The 18,294-nt window shown below is 41.7% G+C and overlaps 1 protein-coding gene across 3 annotated transcripts in view; it reads right to left on the bottom strand.

The window, feature by feature from the left end:
* The window catches only part of LOC117467883 (formin-like), a 53,057-nt gene that overhangs the window by 6,180 nt on the left and 28,583 nt on the right, over nt 1-18,294 (bottom strand). For all 3 annotated transcript variants that reach the window (XM_034111792.1, XM_034111791.1, XM_034111794.2), the window contains 8 exons: nt 15,762-15,823; nt 15,522-15,610; nt 14,551-14,680; nt 14,226-14,372; nt 14,032-14,091; nt 13,820-13,940; nt 8,077-8,169; nt 3,794-3,845 (listed from right to left, as the gene is read on the bottom strand). In XM_034111792.1, the coding sequence (XP_033967683.1) occupies nt 3,794-3,845; nt 8,077-8,169; nt 13,820-13,940; nt 14,032-14,091; nt 14,226-14,372; nt 14,551-14,680; nt 15,522-15,610; nt 15,762-15,823 (754 nt within the window). The remainder of the gene's footprint in view (nt 1-3,793; nt 3,846-8,076; nt 8,170-13,819; nt 13,941-14,031; nt 14,092-14,225; nt 14,373-14,550; nt 14,681-15,521; nt 15,611-15,761; nt 15,824-18,294) is intronic.

The raw sequence follows: 18,294 nt of genomic DNA, 5'->3' as shown, positions 1-18,294 counted from the left end.
TTGTTAATTTGCGAGCGCGGAACAATTAAACGTGCACACACACACTTTTGAAAACCATGCTATGATGCCATTGCCGTGAGAGGGTTTACTGCAGCACCCACAGCCGGCATTCCTCACTGACGGCTATAAAAAAAGACCCATTACAAAACCATGAGCAGCCGTGAGAATCAGGGAAATATTTGGACAGGCAACTCTGCATTCCTTTGTTTCCCCAGTAAAACGATTACAGAAGTAAACTCTGTGTTGTTGGCTGATCCAGCAGAGGCACTAAGCCGCTTTGTGCCATCGTCAGAAACGCAGTCGAATAACTTACGAGCTGGCGTCTATGAAACCATGACTGCCTGGTGGCTGTGGAACAGGCCGTTGGGCCAAATGAAATTGAGCATGATGTGGGAGAAGGAAGCTTAATGAGACGGAACTGAGGACAGAATCAGAAAACCTCCGTGAACCCAAACATCAAGCAGGCAAATTAGAACTGCATGTTGGGAGGAAAGGCATCGTAACTCACTATGGATTGGCCAAATCCACATGTTTTACAAGAATGTCTCATTAGAATTACATCTAAATTAATTTACTTCGTACCACACTGCACCATAATTTAATATTATTTTTATATAATCCAATTGAACATGATTAACTCTTTGGGAATTTTAATAATTATGATGGGAATTTACAGTTATTCAATATGTATGTAGGTCTCCTGGCTACACAATGTTGTCAGACAGAAGGGCGTCACCCTGACTATTGTCAGGCAATTATCATTTGGATGTTTAGGGCTTGCAATTAACATGCTGCACTTCTGTCTGCCCCCCCACCCAACTTCCCCAAATGTCTTTCTTTTTGGTGTCTATATACGCCGGGATCCGGAGTCATGGATGATCCTGTTGCTGCGGTCCTGTGTCCTGGATCTTGAGTCGTGGCTGTGGTCCTGGATCATCGGTCCTGGATGGATATCCTCGTGGATTCATCTTCCTATTATACACACATGCATTTCCAAACATTTGGACTACCTATGTTGCAAATGTATTATCTTTTCAATTTACACACGGCATCTATTGCACGTCTGTCCGTCCTGGGAGAGGGATCCCTCCTCTGCTGCTCTCCCTGAGGTTTCTCCCATTTTTCCCTTTAAACTGTGGGTTTTCTCCGGAAGTTTTTCCTTGTACGATGTGAGGGTCTAAGGACAGAGGGTGTCGTATTGTCATACTGATATTCTGTACACACTGTGAAGACCACTGAGACAAATGTAACATTTGTGATATTGGGCTATATAAATAAACATTGACTGATTGATTGACTTAGGACTGTAATGTGGATTGCCTTCCTTCCTGTGTCTCATGACATTGCTTTTCTGTGCAACGGGCTCAGATCCTGGTACCATCTACGAGTGCAGGACCTCTGTCCTTTCCAGCTGTTAATATGATTGATTCTGTTAAATGCTAGAACTCTTTATTAAATAACACAACTTTAGTTTAAGCTTGTATATTTGTTCTTTTCTTAACAAAATGTGATTAAGTGTGGAATTTCCACTACAATAACATAATGGAAAAAAAAGAGCATGGCTAAAGAGCCCTGCTAGATCTGTAAGTTCATCAACAGCAGTGCTTTTAGCTTAATGCTAACGCTTACATGAAAACATGCTGCTAATGACGATGCTAACATGCTGACGTATAGCAGGTGTGTTTACCATTTTCACATCTTAGTTTAGCATGTTAGTGTGCTAAAATTAGCTAGTCATTCATCTTGCAGGTATTCTTTTAATACAGTATAGGAAAGTACTGGGCAGATTTAAATGTTGACCTAATAATGGCACAAGATCGTCAAATGTATTACATTTCACCCATTGGGAAACATAGATGTGTTTACAAAATGTCACACCAATTCATAGTAATAGTCCAACAGTTTTAGATGTTCATGTGTGTACTAATGTAGTGGTCTGACCTCCATATTGCCACACTTCTAGCATGGTTGAAACAAAGATAGGGACTATATACTGTACGTTTGATACTGTTGGCTATATGATACCAGAGTTTTGATACCAGGGGTAACTTGAAAAAAGGTTACAGTTAAACAAATGGTCAATGTATCAATATATCTCATAAATGGTCATTGATGGTAACATTTGTTTATAAAGCCAAAAAAAAGAAGGATAATCAAAATCAAAATGTCTATGCTATTGATCAGAGCCATTTTTATTCATTATTTTTCTATAATCAATAATGAAATAATTGGTAGTTGCATTCTTGCTGTAGACGGCCATACTTTGAGGTACTCTCCTGATGCTGATTCATTTGCCCAGTCCCTCTCACTGGTGGGATTCATTTGCCCAGTCCCTCTCACTGGTGGCTTACTTCCACTGGCAGCCGTCTAAAGTCACCGACTCCTCCTGATACAGAGGTATCAGGTAGCACTGAGGATGTGTTGTCTATTCCCTTTATTAACACCATAATGGAGCGTCCACTGTGAGGATCCCTCATCCAGCGCAGATGTGAGAGCCCACCCAGGGCCCGGTGAGCCCGCTGACGCCCGTATTCATCAACAGCGTGTCACTTTTACGAGGTGGCTCTGTGGGAACCTGAGAAAGAGCCCCCCCTCCCTCCTGCTCTACCTAACGCCAGTCAGCCAGCCCCCTCTCTAGATGAAATTAAAGACAAACTTCATTAAAGGCAAAAGGTGCCGTCAGCTGCGGGGCCACACACACACACACACACACACACACACACACACACACACACACACACACACACACACACACACACACACACACACACACACACACACACACACACACACACACACACACACACACACACACACACACACACACACACACACACACACACACACACACACACACACACACACACACACACACACACACACACACACACACACACACACACACACACACACACACACACACACACACACACACACACACACACACACACACACACACACACACACACACACACACACACACACACACACACACACACACACACACACACACACACACACACACACACACACACACACACACACACACCTTAAAAATGGTTTCCATTTTCCCTGCGTCCGGCGCCTCTCACTTTCTCCTTTATGCGTTTCATGATTTATTTTGGAAGCGTTGCGATATAAAGCAAACAATCCTGCTCTCTATCCAAACAAGGCCAAAATAATCTAGTTGCTTTGTTTGTCTGCTCCACCATCTTCTTCCAATATGAAATGTTCCAGATATGATTTTTGTGAGCTCAGAGACTGCAGTATAAATCTCCCAGCGACGTCTCTGGAGTCTTCTGCACAAAACATGGCAGATAAGAATGATAGGAACTGCATGGGGAGGAAGCACTGGGTTCAGGCTGAACATACAATATGCATGTGTAGTGATAGAGGTTGCTGTCTCTGGTAAGCATGTTTATCTGGTACTTAACACCAATTATAAAAAGCCCATAATGTATGCATAGTAAAAATACAGGTGCCTAATTATGCAAAATAAACTGCTTCAACAATCCCTGTTTAATCAAAGTTGGTTTGCAGGTTTAACATTTCTAAACACGATACTTTAAACCCACTTCATCTTAGTAAACCTCATCAGCTGCTGCCAATATCTGTACGCTGCTATACGAGTAAACATTAGTGCTATCAGAAACCAGATATGTTATCTGTGAAGCATGCTAAATAGTTGCCGTGTGATATTTGCATTTCACCACACTTGTTTTTGCATCCACACATGTTTCATTCCTAACTTTAAATGTATATCAGCTTGTGGCTGTTTTAGTCAGTGACCTACCTTCTTTGCGCCACATCCAGACTTTCCTCCTCAGCTGAATGCTCCGTTTGAGCTGTAATAAGGAGAGAAAATATTGAAGTAGGATGTATTAAGGGGAAGATAATAGGGGTTTTGGTGCTATGGATGAACATGGTTTTCCTCTGATAGCCAATAAGAACTGATCCCAGGAACACTGGTGGTTCCAGAGGGGGGCGCTGTGTTCATTAGCCATCCCTAAAGTTGTCAATGAGGAAGAAAAGAAGAAGAAAGGGGCTCTGGGTTGAGATGTCAGTGACACAGCAAGCGTGTTATCCAAGTGACAGTTAAGCACATTGTAAAGTTTGACGTGCTTCTGTGCGTTGACGCATGAGAGTGTGAGCCTGTGACGCCTGGGCTCGGGGCGGGGGGGCCGTGGTCTGTTCTGCGTGTGTGCGTCCACATACATGTGCATGTTCTAAGTAGAGCCGAAAGCAGGGGCGCAGGGTTGAGCAGAGAGGCTTGGGAACTGGAGGCTCCTGTGGACTCCTGCCATGTAAAAGTGTCTAAATAAAAGGCAGATGTGTGCGGCGGGCCAGGCCGAGGTGCAAGAATTTATCTAGGGCCAGAGAGTGCCTGTGATCTCAGATTTATTGCATTTTTCCAGATTCATCCTTTTTACAATGATGGGGGACCTTTCCTACTTGAAGATTTAAGAGGGGGAAGTCTCCAAAAAATTGTTCAAAGGCAGGTTTGGGGGTCTTTTGGGAGAAGGTGAGCTTAAGCCTCTGACCAACTACCTCTTTTACTTTCACTCTTTTTTTTTTTTTTTTTTTTTTACATGTATGTGAGTAAGGGGGCTGAGGTAAACCTAATGAATGAAAGTTGTGGCCATGTCTGGGATAGAAGAAGGGGGGGTGCCGTGACCAATGGTGTTAGTCTCAGTGGGGGTCAGGCTGGCGCCTGAGGTACCCCTCTGGTGCGACTGTGCAGAGGTGGCACTGGAGCCGAGAGGCTGAGGGAGGGAGAGAGAGAGAGAAGTCTCTCTTCCACCGCTCCCTGTGTAAACATGAAACCAGTAGTCGCTAACTAGAAAGTTATGAGATGTGCATGCTGAGAGGGACAATAAATTAGGGCTTTAAAACTCTGACACACTTTTCCAAACCGCGGCTATACCTAGCAGCTAGAGGACAACGAGATGGAAAGCAGTGTTAGAGGGATGCTTGGTGGAAATCCTCAGCATCCCTATCCGTTTCCCCACATCACCTCTACTTAAACACACATTCACGTCTTCATCAAAAACCGCTTCCTCAGACAGTTGTCATGTGCAAATTCTACGCAGTCTACGTAAGTGGAATCTTGGTTAGTGGGGTCTGTAGTGTTTCCGTAACAGGTCTGACTCACTGACAACAAATAAAAAGTACACGGATGTGATGATACACATGTATTCCCTAAGAGGCCGGGCGAAAGGAGACTAAAAGAATAAAAGGAGACTAAAAGAATAAAAGCAGGAATTTGTTTTCAATTAGTCATGGCCTTGTTTACAACATAAAAAAATGCCGCTAAGAGTATCCACAAAGGTTTCAAAGAGCTCCTATTAAAAAAGGGAAAGGAAAAAAGGGCTTGATTAGATGATGAAATCGCCACGGGCAGTTTTTTCTTTTTACTTGGAGAATAGTTCTGAAAATAGAGAACAAATATATATTGTTGGTAGAGGGAACTTGGCTCAAAGCGGGGAGAAGGCGAGGAATACCCTTAAGAGAGAAAGGATAAAGTATGGATCACCGGATTTCAGAAGTATCCCGTGTTAGACCTGGGGCGTTTGGGTTCACCTGCAGGCCTGCTGTGAGCTTCTCAACAGGTGGGGTTATGGGTCAGCACTACTCAGTCAAACAAGTCTCAAGTCTTGATTCGCTTCTACACTTTTGTCTCGTTTAAAAAGGAAGAAGTTTCCCCTAACAGTTCATTTCAATATGTTCAAATCATGTGTCAAACACATGCATCTGGCATCAGCCTCCTGAGCGTTTACCTGGGTGAGAAATGTATTCGATCACTGATGAGTCAGAGTTTAGAGCCTCAGCCGCTCTTTGATGCGAGGAGCTGTTGCTTTGTTTTGCCTTTTGAAGTCATGGATTCATCACGAACAATGATTACACCCCGCTCCTCTCAACGCACGGGCAACGGCTCGCGGAATTCTGTTTATGAAAGCGAGGTTTACAAGTATCCCACTGGAGAGTTTATGTTCAAGATGTGCCTTTGCAAATCAATGCCGCTTTGTAGCCAATGGCAACCGCAGTGGTTTCTGTAAAAGCTTTTGCGATAATGGCCAAAGGGGAGGCTTAAGCGCTACTCACAAGTTGTTAAGGGGGATACACTAACTAGAACAATGTCATGGCACATTTCCATTCAAACAAATTGCTTCGCTATGAAATAACAAATAATCAGGAACTTTACTATAAACATGGACTCTCCACAAATGTTCAATCTGCACCGTAAACATACTGCTCAATCTCTTTGGGAGGTACCTCATCTGGCTCTTTAATGATTTTTTTAAGTGGGGTTGTATGAGGTACTTATCCCTACAGTTGATAGTAGTCAGCATGTTGGAGAAGAAGTCAGGAATACTGGCAATAAGGCCAAGATATGTTCTACTGGGGACGGAGGCAGCAGCAAAGTGTATTAAATACAGGCCCTCCTAAAGAAGGTTAATATAAACCAGCCGCCCGACTACATTAACAGGCATTGCTGGTTTATTGCTAAGTTTCGGGTCTGTTTTGGCCACGTTTTGAGATATCTTGCCTTAGTTTTAAGCCTCCATGTTAATCCAAAGCGCCTTAATTTCCTACTGGTTTAAAGTGCTTATCATATAACTGTCATGCATTGAGCTATGTTCCAGCTATTTATCCAGGCACATCTGAATCAAGAGATGTGACAGCAGAAGAAAGAACAGGAGCCACCTGAGGTAAACTAAGAGATCTCGGACACAGCGGAGGGTTCGTGTGTAAGCAGCTTAGGTGAAGCAAAAGTGGAGCAGCATATGGGTGTATAATGGCCGGCATTGATCATTATTCTATTGATAAGTGAGACAAAAGTGCACACAGAAACCTTCAATAATGAACCAAAAAAAGCACTTTGAATTCTTACATTGTTGATTTTCTCCTGCAGAAAGTATTAAAAGTTGAAAGGGATTTATTTTCCTGTGCATTTCAGCCCAACTTGCAGTTTGTGATGTCGGCAATAGAAGAAACAAGGTAAGGATATTTAGGGTGGCAGTTACTACAACTATAATACATGCTCAGAAGACTAGCGTGTGGATCAGAAAGCGGACACACGGGGGGATGATCAGTGTGTCCCGGGGGAAGCTCTGCCCCTGTCCCGGTGGTCCCCAGCCCTGATCCACTGAGGCCGGCCAGTCTTTACAAGGCCGCGGCCAGAGGTGCCCTGTCAGCTTTATGGCAGCAGAGAGTACATGAGAACCATGTTAAAGGCAATGTGATCCCTTCTACAGGCCTGTAGACTGTCCTCATGCTGTCTTACAGCGCACCGAGACGCCCTCTCCCAGCAGAACACACACACATATATACATGCTCCGAGAGGCAGATCTGACCATCAGTCTGACATGGCAAAACACATAATTACATCTTTCTCTTTTTTAAAAAGGTCTCAGGGTGAAGATGGGTTTTTTCTGCTCGACTAGTTCTAACCTCCATCTTTGAAGACACTGACCATTTCTTTCAGGGTCCTTTACAACTTAACATAAGACAATTCATCTTATGAGCAGGACTGAGTAAGAATGTGTGCATGGAGAGATTTGGCAAAGATGCTTTCTCTTTATAAACACAAAACTGAGTCGATCACCTAATTCGGGATTAAATAAATAGTTAACCTAATAATAATAATAATTTCTCTCTTTTTGAAAAAGAGACAATCTTTTGGTGCCTAAGTGTCATTGTCGAGATGTACATAAAATCTGCATGGTTTGCTAATCATACATGTAAATATATTTAACAATCCAGACTCAATATGTATATATGTATAACCTGTATATCATTTATATTTAATTGTATTATTCTTGTGTGAATCTGGACCGACCTGATTTTTGCTCTCACCCTGGTGCCGCTTAAAATCCTGAATTTCCCCACAGGGATTAATAAAGGTCCATCTTATCTTATCTCAACTTATGTTTTTGCTGTTAACTTTTCTGTGAATTTAGTAAAATAATGGAAGTGGGGAAAAAAAATACATATTTATAACTAGCAAATAATTTGTGTTTCCATACTTTGTTTTCGTGTGTGCAGTATTGCCACAGATAAAACATTTTGACTCACCAGCAGAGACAAATCTGGCCATCTTCTCCTTGAAGGGCTGGAGGTTTTCTACCGACGAGTTAGCACACACCTTCTGCACGTTCTTTTCACAAGCTGTTAGAGAGACAGAGGAGACAAAGGAGGGAAATGAGGAAGGATATAAATGCATTATAATAAAGGGAATCGAAGAAAAATAAACTAAAGGGTAAGAGTTAAGTCATTAAAGGACATAAACTAATTAAGAACTTAAAAACAAATTAATAATAAGGGGAGGTGAAACACAAGATCACTTGAAGGAAGCTTGAGCTAAGCCATTTTATTAAATTAGAAACTCAAAATGTTTTATCTTAACCTGAAAGCAGATAATCTACATTGTTCTTATTGTTTTCTTTCAGTAGCCCTCTTGTTGTTAAGTGTGTGGAACATTATGTGTTTTACACTCAAAATAATCATAATTACTGAGTGACTAAATGTGCCACAATGGAAAAGCACAGACAAACTTCCCTTGTTACCTCCCCCAATGAGGGGGAGACAAAACTGGGCGTAACACAAGGAATGAAAGAAAATGTAATTCAACTAAAAAAACAGAGAGCATTTAATTCAAAACATAAAATTATAGTTTTATTTATAGTTTAATTAATTCGTTTTTTTTTTTATCCTTTTTCTGTTGCTAATTTATTGTAACGGATACTATTAGTGGAAAGAGTGTGTACAAATCAGTGATATGTGTCTGATTTGTACATGATGTTGTTGTTTCCAGTCAAAGACACAGTTCTGCTTGTATCCTGCGTCCGACCTGGTTGTCCATGTGAGAGCAGCAGATGTGTTTGCTGTTTGTGGACGGGCTTGGTGCCAAATGAGCCAGCTCACACAGAGGAAACCGCCGTGACTGAGCGTGTTCCAGCCGAACCTCTCCACTGTAAGCCTGGGTTACTTTACACACAGACGCCTGGTGAAAGAACTTTGGCACATTTCTCCAATCTGCAAGTCATTATTGGCCGCAATAAATACCTTAACTTGCTTATGACTGCATAGCATAATAGTGCCGCAACACAACAAGAGCGTTAACAGGTCTGGACTCTGTCTCACTTCACTGCGTCGTAGCTTTTAGATCCGACTTTGGCTCTCATATGTTCGCACGTGGAGCCGCTGCACCTGCAGCTCGGCGACCTCAGTCCATGACATCTTTTATTTATTGGCTGTCTTGATAGATCAGACAGGAAACACGAGGAGTAACTAGGTGGAGCCTCACAGTCAGGATCCCAGAAACTTTTATTGGATGGTTAGGGCAGGCGGTTGTGAAAATAAAAAACAGAAATCAGCAGGCATACAAACATGACAACCAAAATAGACAAACCGCATTTCATTACAAGAAATCCCCCAACTCAAAAGGACCCATTAAAACTGTGTTCAAAACAGCAAGTCTACAATTTAAAAAGGCGGCTCGCTTCCAAATGTGGTCCAGACAGCAAAGGCCGCAAAAAGGAAACCCACAAAAACAGCAGCTGTAAAGAATAAAAACTCCAGTTTGAGACATTGTCTTGGTTTTAGAGTTGTGTATTGAACAGGAGTAATCTGCTTCACGTTGAAGGTCGGACAGAAAAACCTTTAGGGCCTTTGCCTAGTTTTTAGGATTCTCTATTGGTCCTAAATAAAGCCAAAGGGTGTGTTAGTGGAGTGTTAATGCGTCGCTCTGCACAAACAGTCCCACAAAAAACCTGGACGGGACAAACGAGAATTAACAATACGTTTTATTAAATGTTTTAAAACGAATTATTTTTATGTTCCGCTCTGATGTGCTGAATACAATGTGCTGACAAACTATTTTGACAATAATAGTTTCCTTTCTTCACGTGGTCCTAGTCATAACTTGCTTAAAATGTTGATAATTATGGCATCATAATTATGATTAACAATTTGTGTAGGTACATAGGTATATTTTTAGAATTAACATATATATTACAGTAACAATATAGAGATGAATATGCTGGTAAAATATTTTTAGTACAATTGTATGATAAGTCATTTGAATTTTTTTTGGAGTCACTGACAATTACTTTTCTTAATTCTCAGAAATAAATTACAAAAAGAAAAATGTATACATTTTATCTCTAATCAAACGAAAAGTGCACGGATGCGATGATTCCCTAAGAGGGCCGGCGATCTGTGCACATCTATAATCCATATTTTGATATTTTAAATAGGAAGTTAATAAACCAGAATAAAAGTCTAATGATCATTCCGATATACAAATGACAAATCATGAACCCAAAAATCGAATATTTTTGTAGTTAAAGTATCGTCTGGATACAAATATTTACGATGACACTAAAGAGAAATGAATGGTAAGAACAGCGAAGAAAAGTGATAATCACTGCTCCTCTAATGGAGACTAGCAAAGAAAACAAAGCTTGTTTTCCAATTTACAACAACGACTTCACTTGAGTGTTGCCCCCTGGTGTCAGACAGTGTGTCCCATCAGGTTCTCAGTCAGGTCATGTAGCTACAGAGGACAGTGTCCTACCACAGACACACAGACACACACACTACACACATTTACTAAGAGGGAAACAGATGAGATCACAGGCAGTGGTCTCAGCATTTTTGGAACTGAGGTGCTAATGTATTCTCCATCCAGACATCATTGAACAGGACTGTTCAAAAACATCATCCTGATCAACATTAAGCACTTTTATGGAATGTGTTAGGCCAGCAAATAAGGAGGAGAGTCAAGCAGCTATTGTGTAATAATGACAACAGCTGTGGGTAACTGGGGGCGGTGGGAGAGTTAACGGGAAGAAAAACAGACCTCTGCTCCAGGATTTACCCTGCGTGGTTTGCAAAAAAAATTGCGCCTTTGATGACAATATGCAATTATGATTGTACCGCAGTGAGCCAAAGCCCCTCACTACAGCTACCAGGAAATCACATCACACCAAGACAATGCACAACTGTGTGCGTGTGGATTATGAAAATGCTTAAACAGAGAATGGGCAGCCTGTGGAGCACCACAAGATGAGCAAGCTAGCAGTGTGAATGTTTCTGTCCCAAACATAGACTGTATATATAAAGGTCCCAAAACACCCCGCCACCTCCCGTCTCTGTAGCTCTGGATCATTATTCAAAGTAAACACTGACGGAGATGACAAGCAGACGGAGAAACGCATGAAACAAACTAAAAAGATTTGTTGCCATCAGAATTACAGTCCCAACTAAACCAATAACTCATTTGAAATCTTGTTATTTTCAGTTTTACAAATCCCTGTTTGTAGAATCAGATAGTGAATCTTAAGCCCTGTTGTAAAAAAATGTATTCAATTGGGAGGTACTTTGGAAAATGTTTTTATCAGAGGTTAAATCAGTACAAGGCTCCATCTCTGGCATATTTTGTGTTATTTATACCTGAAAAGTGAATTCTCTCACTGATCCCCAATTATCTCCAATCCCAGCAGACTGTCAGACTTCCAGCTCCCCCTTCTACGGGATGAAGCCTGCTACTCCCCCCTTCGCTGAGGCCAGCCAGGAGACTACCTCTGTAGGGAGAGAATGTTAGACACTCTCTCCCATTTCCCTCCTCATAAATCACCAGCTATCCATCAAACAATAACCCCTTTTCGTACCGTAATCTTTTGACAAGTAGAGACATCCGGCAAAATGTGCTGGCTCATGAGAGAATGCCATGATAAGTCATGACAATATGTATCTATGAGAACTAATTCATTTAGTTGTACTTTTAAATAAACATCATTTTGATCAAAAATGTAATGAAATGTAGCAAAAAGGAAAACAGATTTGATACATTATTTTAGGGACACGCCATTTGCAACCTATCATTGACAAACATCCCAACAGTGAGCATTATTTCCCTGTTGTTTGTTGACTGTACCTCAGCACGCCGACTTCACACATGCCATTCCTAGCGGAGCCTGTCGTTAAACAGACGTCAGGCTAAAGGCCCTGCCTGAACTTGACATTAAAGGCCATTTAAAATCAGGACACTGTCTACATTTGCCACAGTGATGAATGCCTAACCTGGGCCAGGGCTTCTATGAAACACTAAACTCCCCTGAGCAGCAAATGAGCTCTGACCGTTTCTTTTTATTTGATCCTATTTCATTCGGTAGCGTCCCTGCCTCTCTGTCCAGTCCAATTACGCAGCAGTTAAAGGGACCTTTATGTAGGTACTCACAGGACTGAAAATACAACGTTGAGTTTGATGAGCGAGTTTGCAGGATAGAGGTTCAGTTGTTTTCTTTAGGTGATGGACTCTAATTGAAGATATGTGTCCTTATGGGAGCCCTACAGTAGGTTGGTTCCTCGTGGCCTCCCACTCATCCCTCTCCCCCTGAGAGGAGCACACAGAGAGGTCATCACCCTCTCCCCAAACAGGATGCCCCATCAAAAGAGGATCATGTTTCTGCACAAGCCAAGTGAAGGAGAGGGCAGCCAAAGTGGATCAACACGCTAACTAAATGCTAAACAAACATGCAGCATCTGAAAACGCACTCCAGGGTTCATTTACATACAGTATGCTGAGCTTTGAGAGATAGACACCAATGTTATGCTGTGTAAGGAGGAGGCTTAGCTTAGAGAGACTGCTCGCAGCATAGAGTCTCCTGACATTTGACCTCAGCCTGGAGGGCGAGACACCGCCGACCACGGCAGTCGCCACCTCAGGATCAGGTGAGGGGCAGACGGAGCGAGTAACCCGAAGTGTGACTCGGTGTTAGCCTCTCGGTGTCAGACACAATTCACAATGTGGATGGAAGTGATCTGTGTTAGCATTATAATTAAGACCACTTGCTTTCTTTAGGCTGGTTTATAATAGCCCGGCATAAATATTTATTCCTGGCGGCTGGAGAGGATAAAAATGGTGGGAGTCAGAGGTGGAGCTCGCCAAACATCCAGAATCCAACGCTCGCCCTGTGATGCCAATACCCCCGAGGACTACTGTGCCAGACTGTGCTGCAGCAGAGATCAAATACAAGGGCCCTTATGTTGCATTTATTGTCTTCAGGTCTTCCATTTTTCCTAATAAATGAGTGACAGCTTGAGGTGGTTCTGGGTACTTTAGTAGACTCTTTGTATTTTTCCCCCAGGTCAGAGAGGAGAGGGCTTTAACAGCAATCTAAAAAACGTAGAGGAGAGCTGCTGAGCATATCTAATTGCTTTCATATGCCGTATTATTGGTTGATTTAAATAACCACAGACACCAGGGGCACATCGCCTTTAACCTCCGATTGGCCTGGGCCAAGACTGGCTGGCTGGCTGAGGGGCTCGGCGCCCACGACACTTTGAGCTCTGAATACCAAAATCAAGTTTACATTGCGTCAGTTGTTATTCCGATGCTTCGTCAATGAGCTGAAAGTTGCCTTTTTTGGATTCAACTCCTGCTCTAAAACAAAGAGATGCAGAAGAAACTTTGGCTCGACGCTCCGTCGTAGTTCCTGAAACATGAGAGGTTGTGGTGTTATGATGACACAGCTTTTCAGAGATACAATGTCTGAAAACTGGGGAAAAGCCAGCCTCAGGCCATGCAAGGTCCTCAATACAACCCCAACCCTTCTTTACACAGGGCAGGAAGATAACATGGAGATCAACATTTACATTCAAAGTGCGCTGGTGAAAGATGGTACTGAATACAATTACCCTGACTGATTTACAATGAAACAAATGTGACCGTACAAAGGAAAATGCAATGTGGTGTGCGGTTTAAGCCTCGACACCCACAGTGGAAATTAATATGCAACAGGGTATGTCCTACCAGCCAAATCTTTCTTCAGCTTCCTCATGTCCTTGGTGAGGTCTTCAAATTTAACCTGACCAGCCTGGAAGAAATCCTGAGGCTCAGGCATAGGGAACACACTCTTATCTGTGCCAGCGTTCTGTACCAGGGGAAGGAAATATAAAAATATATATGAGTGACAGATGTTTTACATTGTGTGTATTGTGTTCATGTGATTGACAGAGCCTTACCTTGTCAAAAGTACGTAGGTAGTACAAAACAACATAATCCACCAGGTTCATCCGATTGTCCTGATGAAGAAATTACAATTTAATTTTAGATATGAATGTACATCTCTCTAATTTGATTGTTTGGACTTACTTATCTAACAAAACATTTACCAGGGAATTATGGTAGATGTTCAATGTTACATTGCATGTGTTACCCTGCTCTTGACGTCCTTTAATTTGGGAAGGATCTCCAGTCCGAAGCCATCAGCCTGACCTCTGGTCCTGTTCCCTCCATTCATATAGTTCCCAAAGGCCAGAACAAGACCCATCACTTCCCGCAAGCTGTCACACTCCAACAGTTCCTGACACAGACACACACATACACGACCTTTGGGTTAATAAACCTTGACGCAAAAAATATATAGACCGTATAATGTAACTCATTGTGCCCGAGTCAATACAAAAAATAAATACAAATAAACCTTAACGCAGCTTAACGACACTTTCGTAGAAAACTTCTCGTGGACATGGTGTTCTTACTTTGCTGACATTGGAGACGATCTCCACCTTGCGCCGGATGGAGGAGATGGTATCGAGGAAAACTGCCTGGAAGATGATGCAGTGGGCTCGGCCCTCAAAGTCGGGAATCTGGGAGAGCTCATAGAGAAACCTGAAAAACAAAAGGGGAGGAGGAGGTGGTGGTGGAAGAGAAAGGGGTGTGATGTGTTATGACAAAATTAAACAAAACGTCTAACAGGAAGAACTATTTTGGATCCTTGGCAGGCTGAGTCGATGTTGCTGTTCACAGGCAGCTGATAGTCATGAGCGGCGCTGCTCGGCTGGGTTTGAAAGGTCCGCGGGGTCAGGTGGAGGTAGAGCAATGAGCGGGGCACGGAGACTGATCAAAGGAAGCTCCAGTCTGATGCGGGACGACTTATGTAAACAGTGCCGTGTCAGAGGGGAGCAGAGCGGTAACATCCTGTGTGATTAGGCCATGCTGATGGGGCTAGACACTGAGTAGGGATGACTCGGGCAGCAGTAGTGACAGCTCTGGTCAAACATGGAAATAAGAAGGCCAGGCCGAGCGGCACCGCTGGGTCCAGGCCTCGTTAATGGGCCCGAAACTACTTAACCCTGACAGGAACTACTGGAGCAATGGCCATTACACACACACAAAGTTGTAGAGACGTTATGACAAAAAAGACTTAAGAAAGAGGGAATCAAAAATGTATCCCAATATTAGGCTAAATTATTTAATATGTTCTTATAAACTTATTAATTATTAATATTGGAATACATTAATTTTTTTATTTAATTCATTTGGGATTGGTCTGTTTCGTGGGAAATCTCTGAAAGTAAAGTCAATGTAATAGACTTAGCTAAACTACTGGTTGAAATAAGATAAATAAATACTGACAGCACTAAATACAATATCTAAACTCAACTTAATCTATCTTAGAAATACAGGCAAGTTTATCATGATTTAAGAATGTATTTAAAAAATATCTTACTGTTCGGGTTTGTCCAGCAGTTTGACTTCATCTTCCTTTGCATTCTCATAATGTTTCGTTATCTTGCCCAACTCATCACTGGTGGCCCTCTATGAAGAAACACATATCGAAAAAACAGGAAACATTTATAACAATTTGTTGCAATAAAAATAATATGACCTTTCTATTCTCGTTAAAACTGTTGGATAACTTTAGAGACTTGATTTTATTACAACAGACGGACCGCTCCTTCATACTTACATTTTCATATAAAGCCTCTATGGTCTCCAAATCCACCACAGAGTTGTCCACGGTAAGCACAGCTGGAACAGTAAAGATATTTATTATGAGCAGTCAGTCTTATAAATGGATAAGATCTTTGCCAAAGCATGCTTCTTTTTAACTGCTGCCAGTGCATGGAGTTCTTTTTCCCATAGTAAACTCATGATAGCCCTGTAACTTTTTCAAACTTCGGCTAAAAGAAATGTATATCTTTTGCAATACATACTACATATTGGCAAAACTATATGCAATACATACTAAATATTGTAGACGAGAAATAATATTTGACTAAAAGCAAAGTCTATCTTCATCTACACTCCGCTGACACACAAACCATGATTGAACTACGCAGCTCATAGCTAACTTAGAATGTCAGCTTGAGGTGGTGAAGCCAGGCTCCGGGTGTAGATATATGGAGGTCAGACTGGGTCTGACGCCAAGGATGCTTTGGCCAACGCTGACTCAAAACAGATTGCCTGCTTAACCTCTTGGCTGACTGTAATGATTTTTAGAGATCGACAGGAGATGGTGAAACAAGCGAGAAACATAATTAAGGTTAATTAAGTCTGGCAAAGATCATGATTTAGCCACATAAAAACTGAGATGTGTGAAAAAGGTTTAAAGTTTCTTGTCCTGCTTTGCCTACTGGCTGTGTGTTTGTTTAGCCTGACCCAAGTAGTAAAAACGAAAGGCAAAAAGAGAAAGTGACTCATGTTCCGTGTCTGAGAAGTGTCACAGGTTTATAGCTTAGTGAGGGAGGAGGACACGACAGGAGGGATGGCTCCAGTGCTGCACAGTCAGTTGAAAGTTGTCTGGTTGGGGTCAACTGAGGAGGGCAGCATACTCTCAAAGCAGTCCCTCAATGTGACTAAACATTCCCAAGAACTGATGCACAGAACTGTATTCTACGTAGAATAGGCTCACACCGCCATACTTTCTGATTAGAGATATAATTGTATTTTCAGCTGTCAAAGTATAAAGATAACAACAAGCTAATGCTATTAAACAACATAGCTTACATTTTCAAACAACAAATAGCGTAAAGTTAGCACATATAGGCATAAAGAGAAAGGCCGGAATTGACTGTATATGTAGCTTATTGTATTATTGTATTCAATAGTAGTAGCTCAACGGTCAAATATCATGTAACATAACAACACAATGTCAGAAAGTTGGGCTACTCAGCAAATATTTACAAATGTTTGCTAAAGTTAGCTAACATAACAATTAGGGGTGTAACGGTATCCGTATTCGTCCCGTACCGTCACGGTTCGGACGTCACGGTTCGGCACATGACGAATACGCCTTGTTTTTACGAGTGGGAAAAAAGTCTGTCATTCAGGGCAGTATCCACTACACTATATATAATCCAGGGGGCGGTATTGCGCCTAAAAGCTGTTTGCCAGCCGCCCTTAAACAACAAATGAACAAGAAGAAACACAACAACAAAACGAACAAAATACAAGAAGAAGAAAAGTTAGTATGACGATTTCAGATAACACACAGGAGATAGAACCCACCTGCTTCTTTTAAATCAGCTGTGTGGGAACATTTCGGGTTCCCTGTGGACTACAATAACGATTAAGTGTGCGAGTGGTGGACGAGGACGGTGTGTTGCCGTTGTACAGTATGCTAATAGAAACACACGCCAAACATGCTAAATCATATCAGAAGGCATCACCCAGATTTGCCAATCACCGGAGCCCGGCAAAAGACAACAGCAGTTCAACAGCTGATCCCCGCTGTTTTTAAGAAGCCAAGAGACATGAGAGCCGAGAGCCCAAAAATAAATAATGGAAGCTTTTGGCATATGTTTTTCAACGACTTTGCGCTTTTGAAACACTTTCTTATTATTTATGATGTCATATTTTCAAGACATTCTTTTTAGTTTTACAGCTTGATGAAACCTTTTGGTTTGACATCACTCCATTATAGATAATATGGCCATCTGAGTGTGTGGTACTGTGTGTGGTTTGTTTTTAACTGTTTGATACAGTTAAGTATTCAAAATGTCAGAGTTCTTTATTTTTAAACTGAAACTTGCACTACTGTTCAAACATAAATAACAACAAACCTGGAATTATGCATTTGGGACATTTTTTTGCTTTTTCTTGTTGTACCGAACCGTGACTTCTGTGAACCGTTACACCCCTAATAACAATAGCTTTTTACTATATTAACATTAAAAGCAAAGCTTTGTATGTTTTTGCCACTGAGGCTACAATTGACAATTATGCAATGACAACAAATAGTCAAAAGTGTTGTAGCCAAAAATTAACACGATGTTAGTTACACAGCAAAATATAGCAAACGTTTGCCAACATTAGCCAATAAACTACCAGTCAAAATGTTTGTCATGCCAGACCAAGTCAATGTTAGTGAAACTGGGAGACAATGGAATTTAAACATTTCATTTCTAAAGACAGGAATGTGTAATTTCATGCCTTTAAATTTAATTAATATTGAGATCATAATGCATTGAATTCTAGCTACTACCAATATTCATGTGTAG

The sequence above is a fragment of the Pseudochaenichthys georgianus genome, chromosome 22, assembly GCF_902827115.2.
Source record: "Pseudochaenichthys georgianus chromosome 22, fPseGeo1.2, whole genome shotgun sequence".
NCBI lineage: Eukaryota > Metazoa > Chordata > Actinopteri > Perciformes > Channichthyidae > Pseudochaenichthys > Pseudochaenichthys georgianus.
This window is presented reverse-complemented; position numbering and strand designations above follow the sequence as displayed.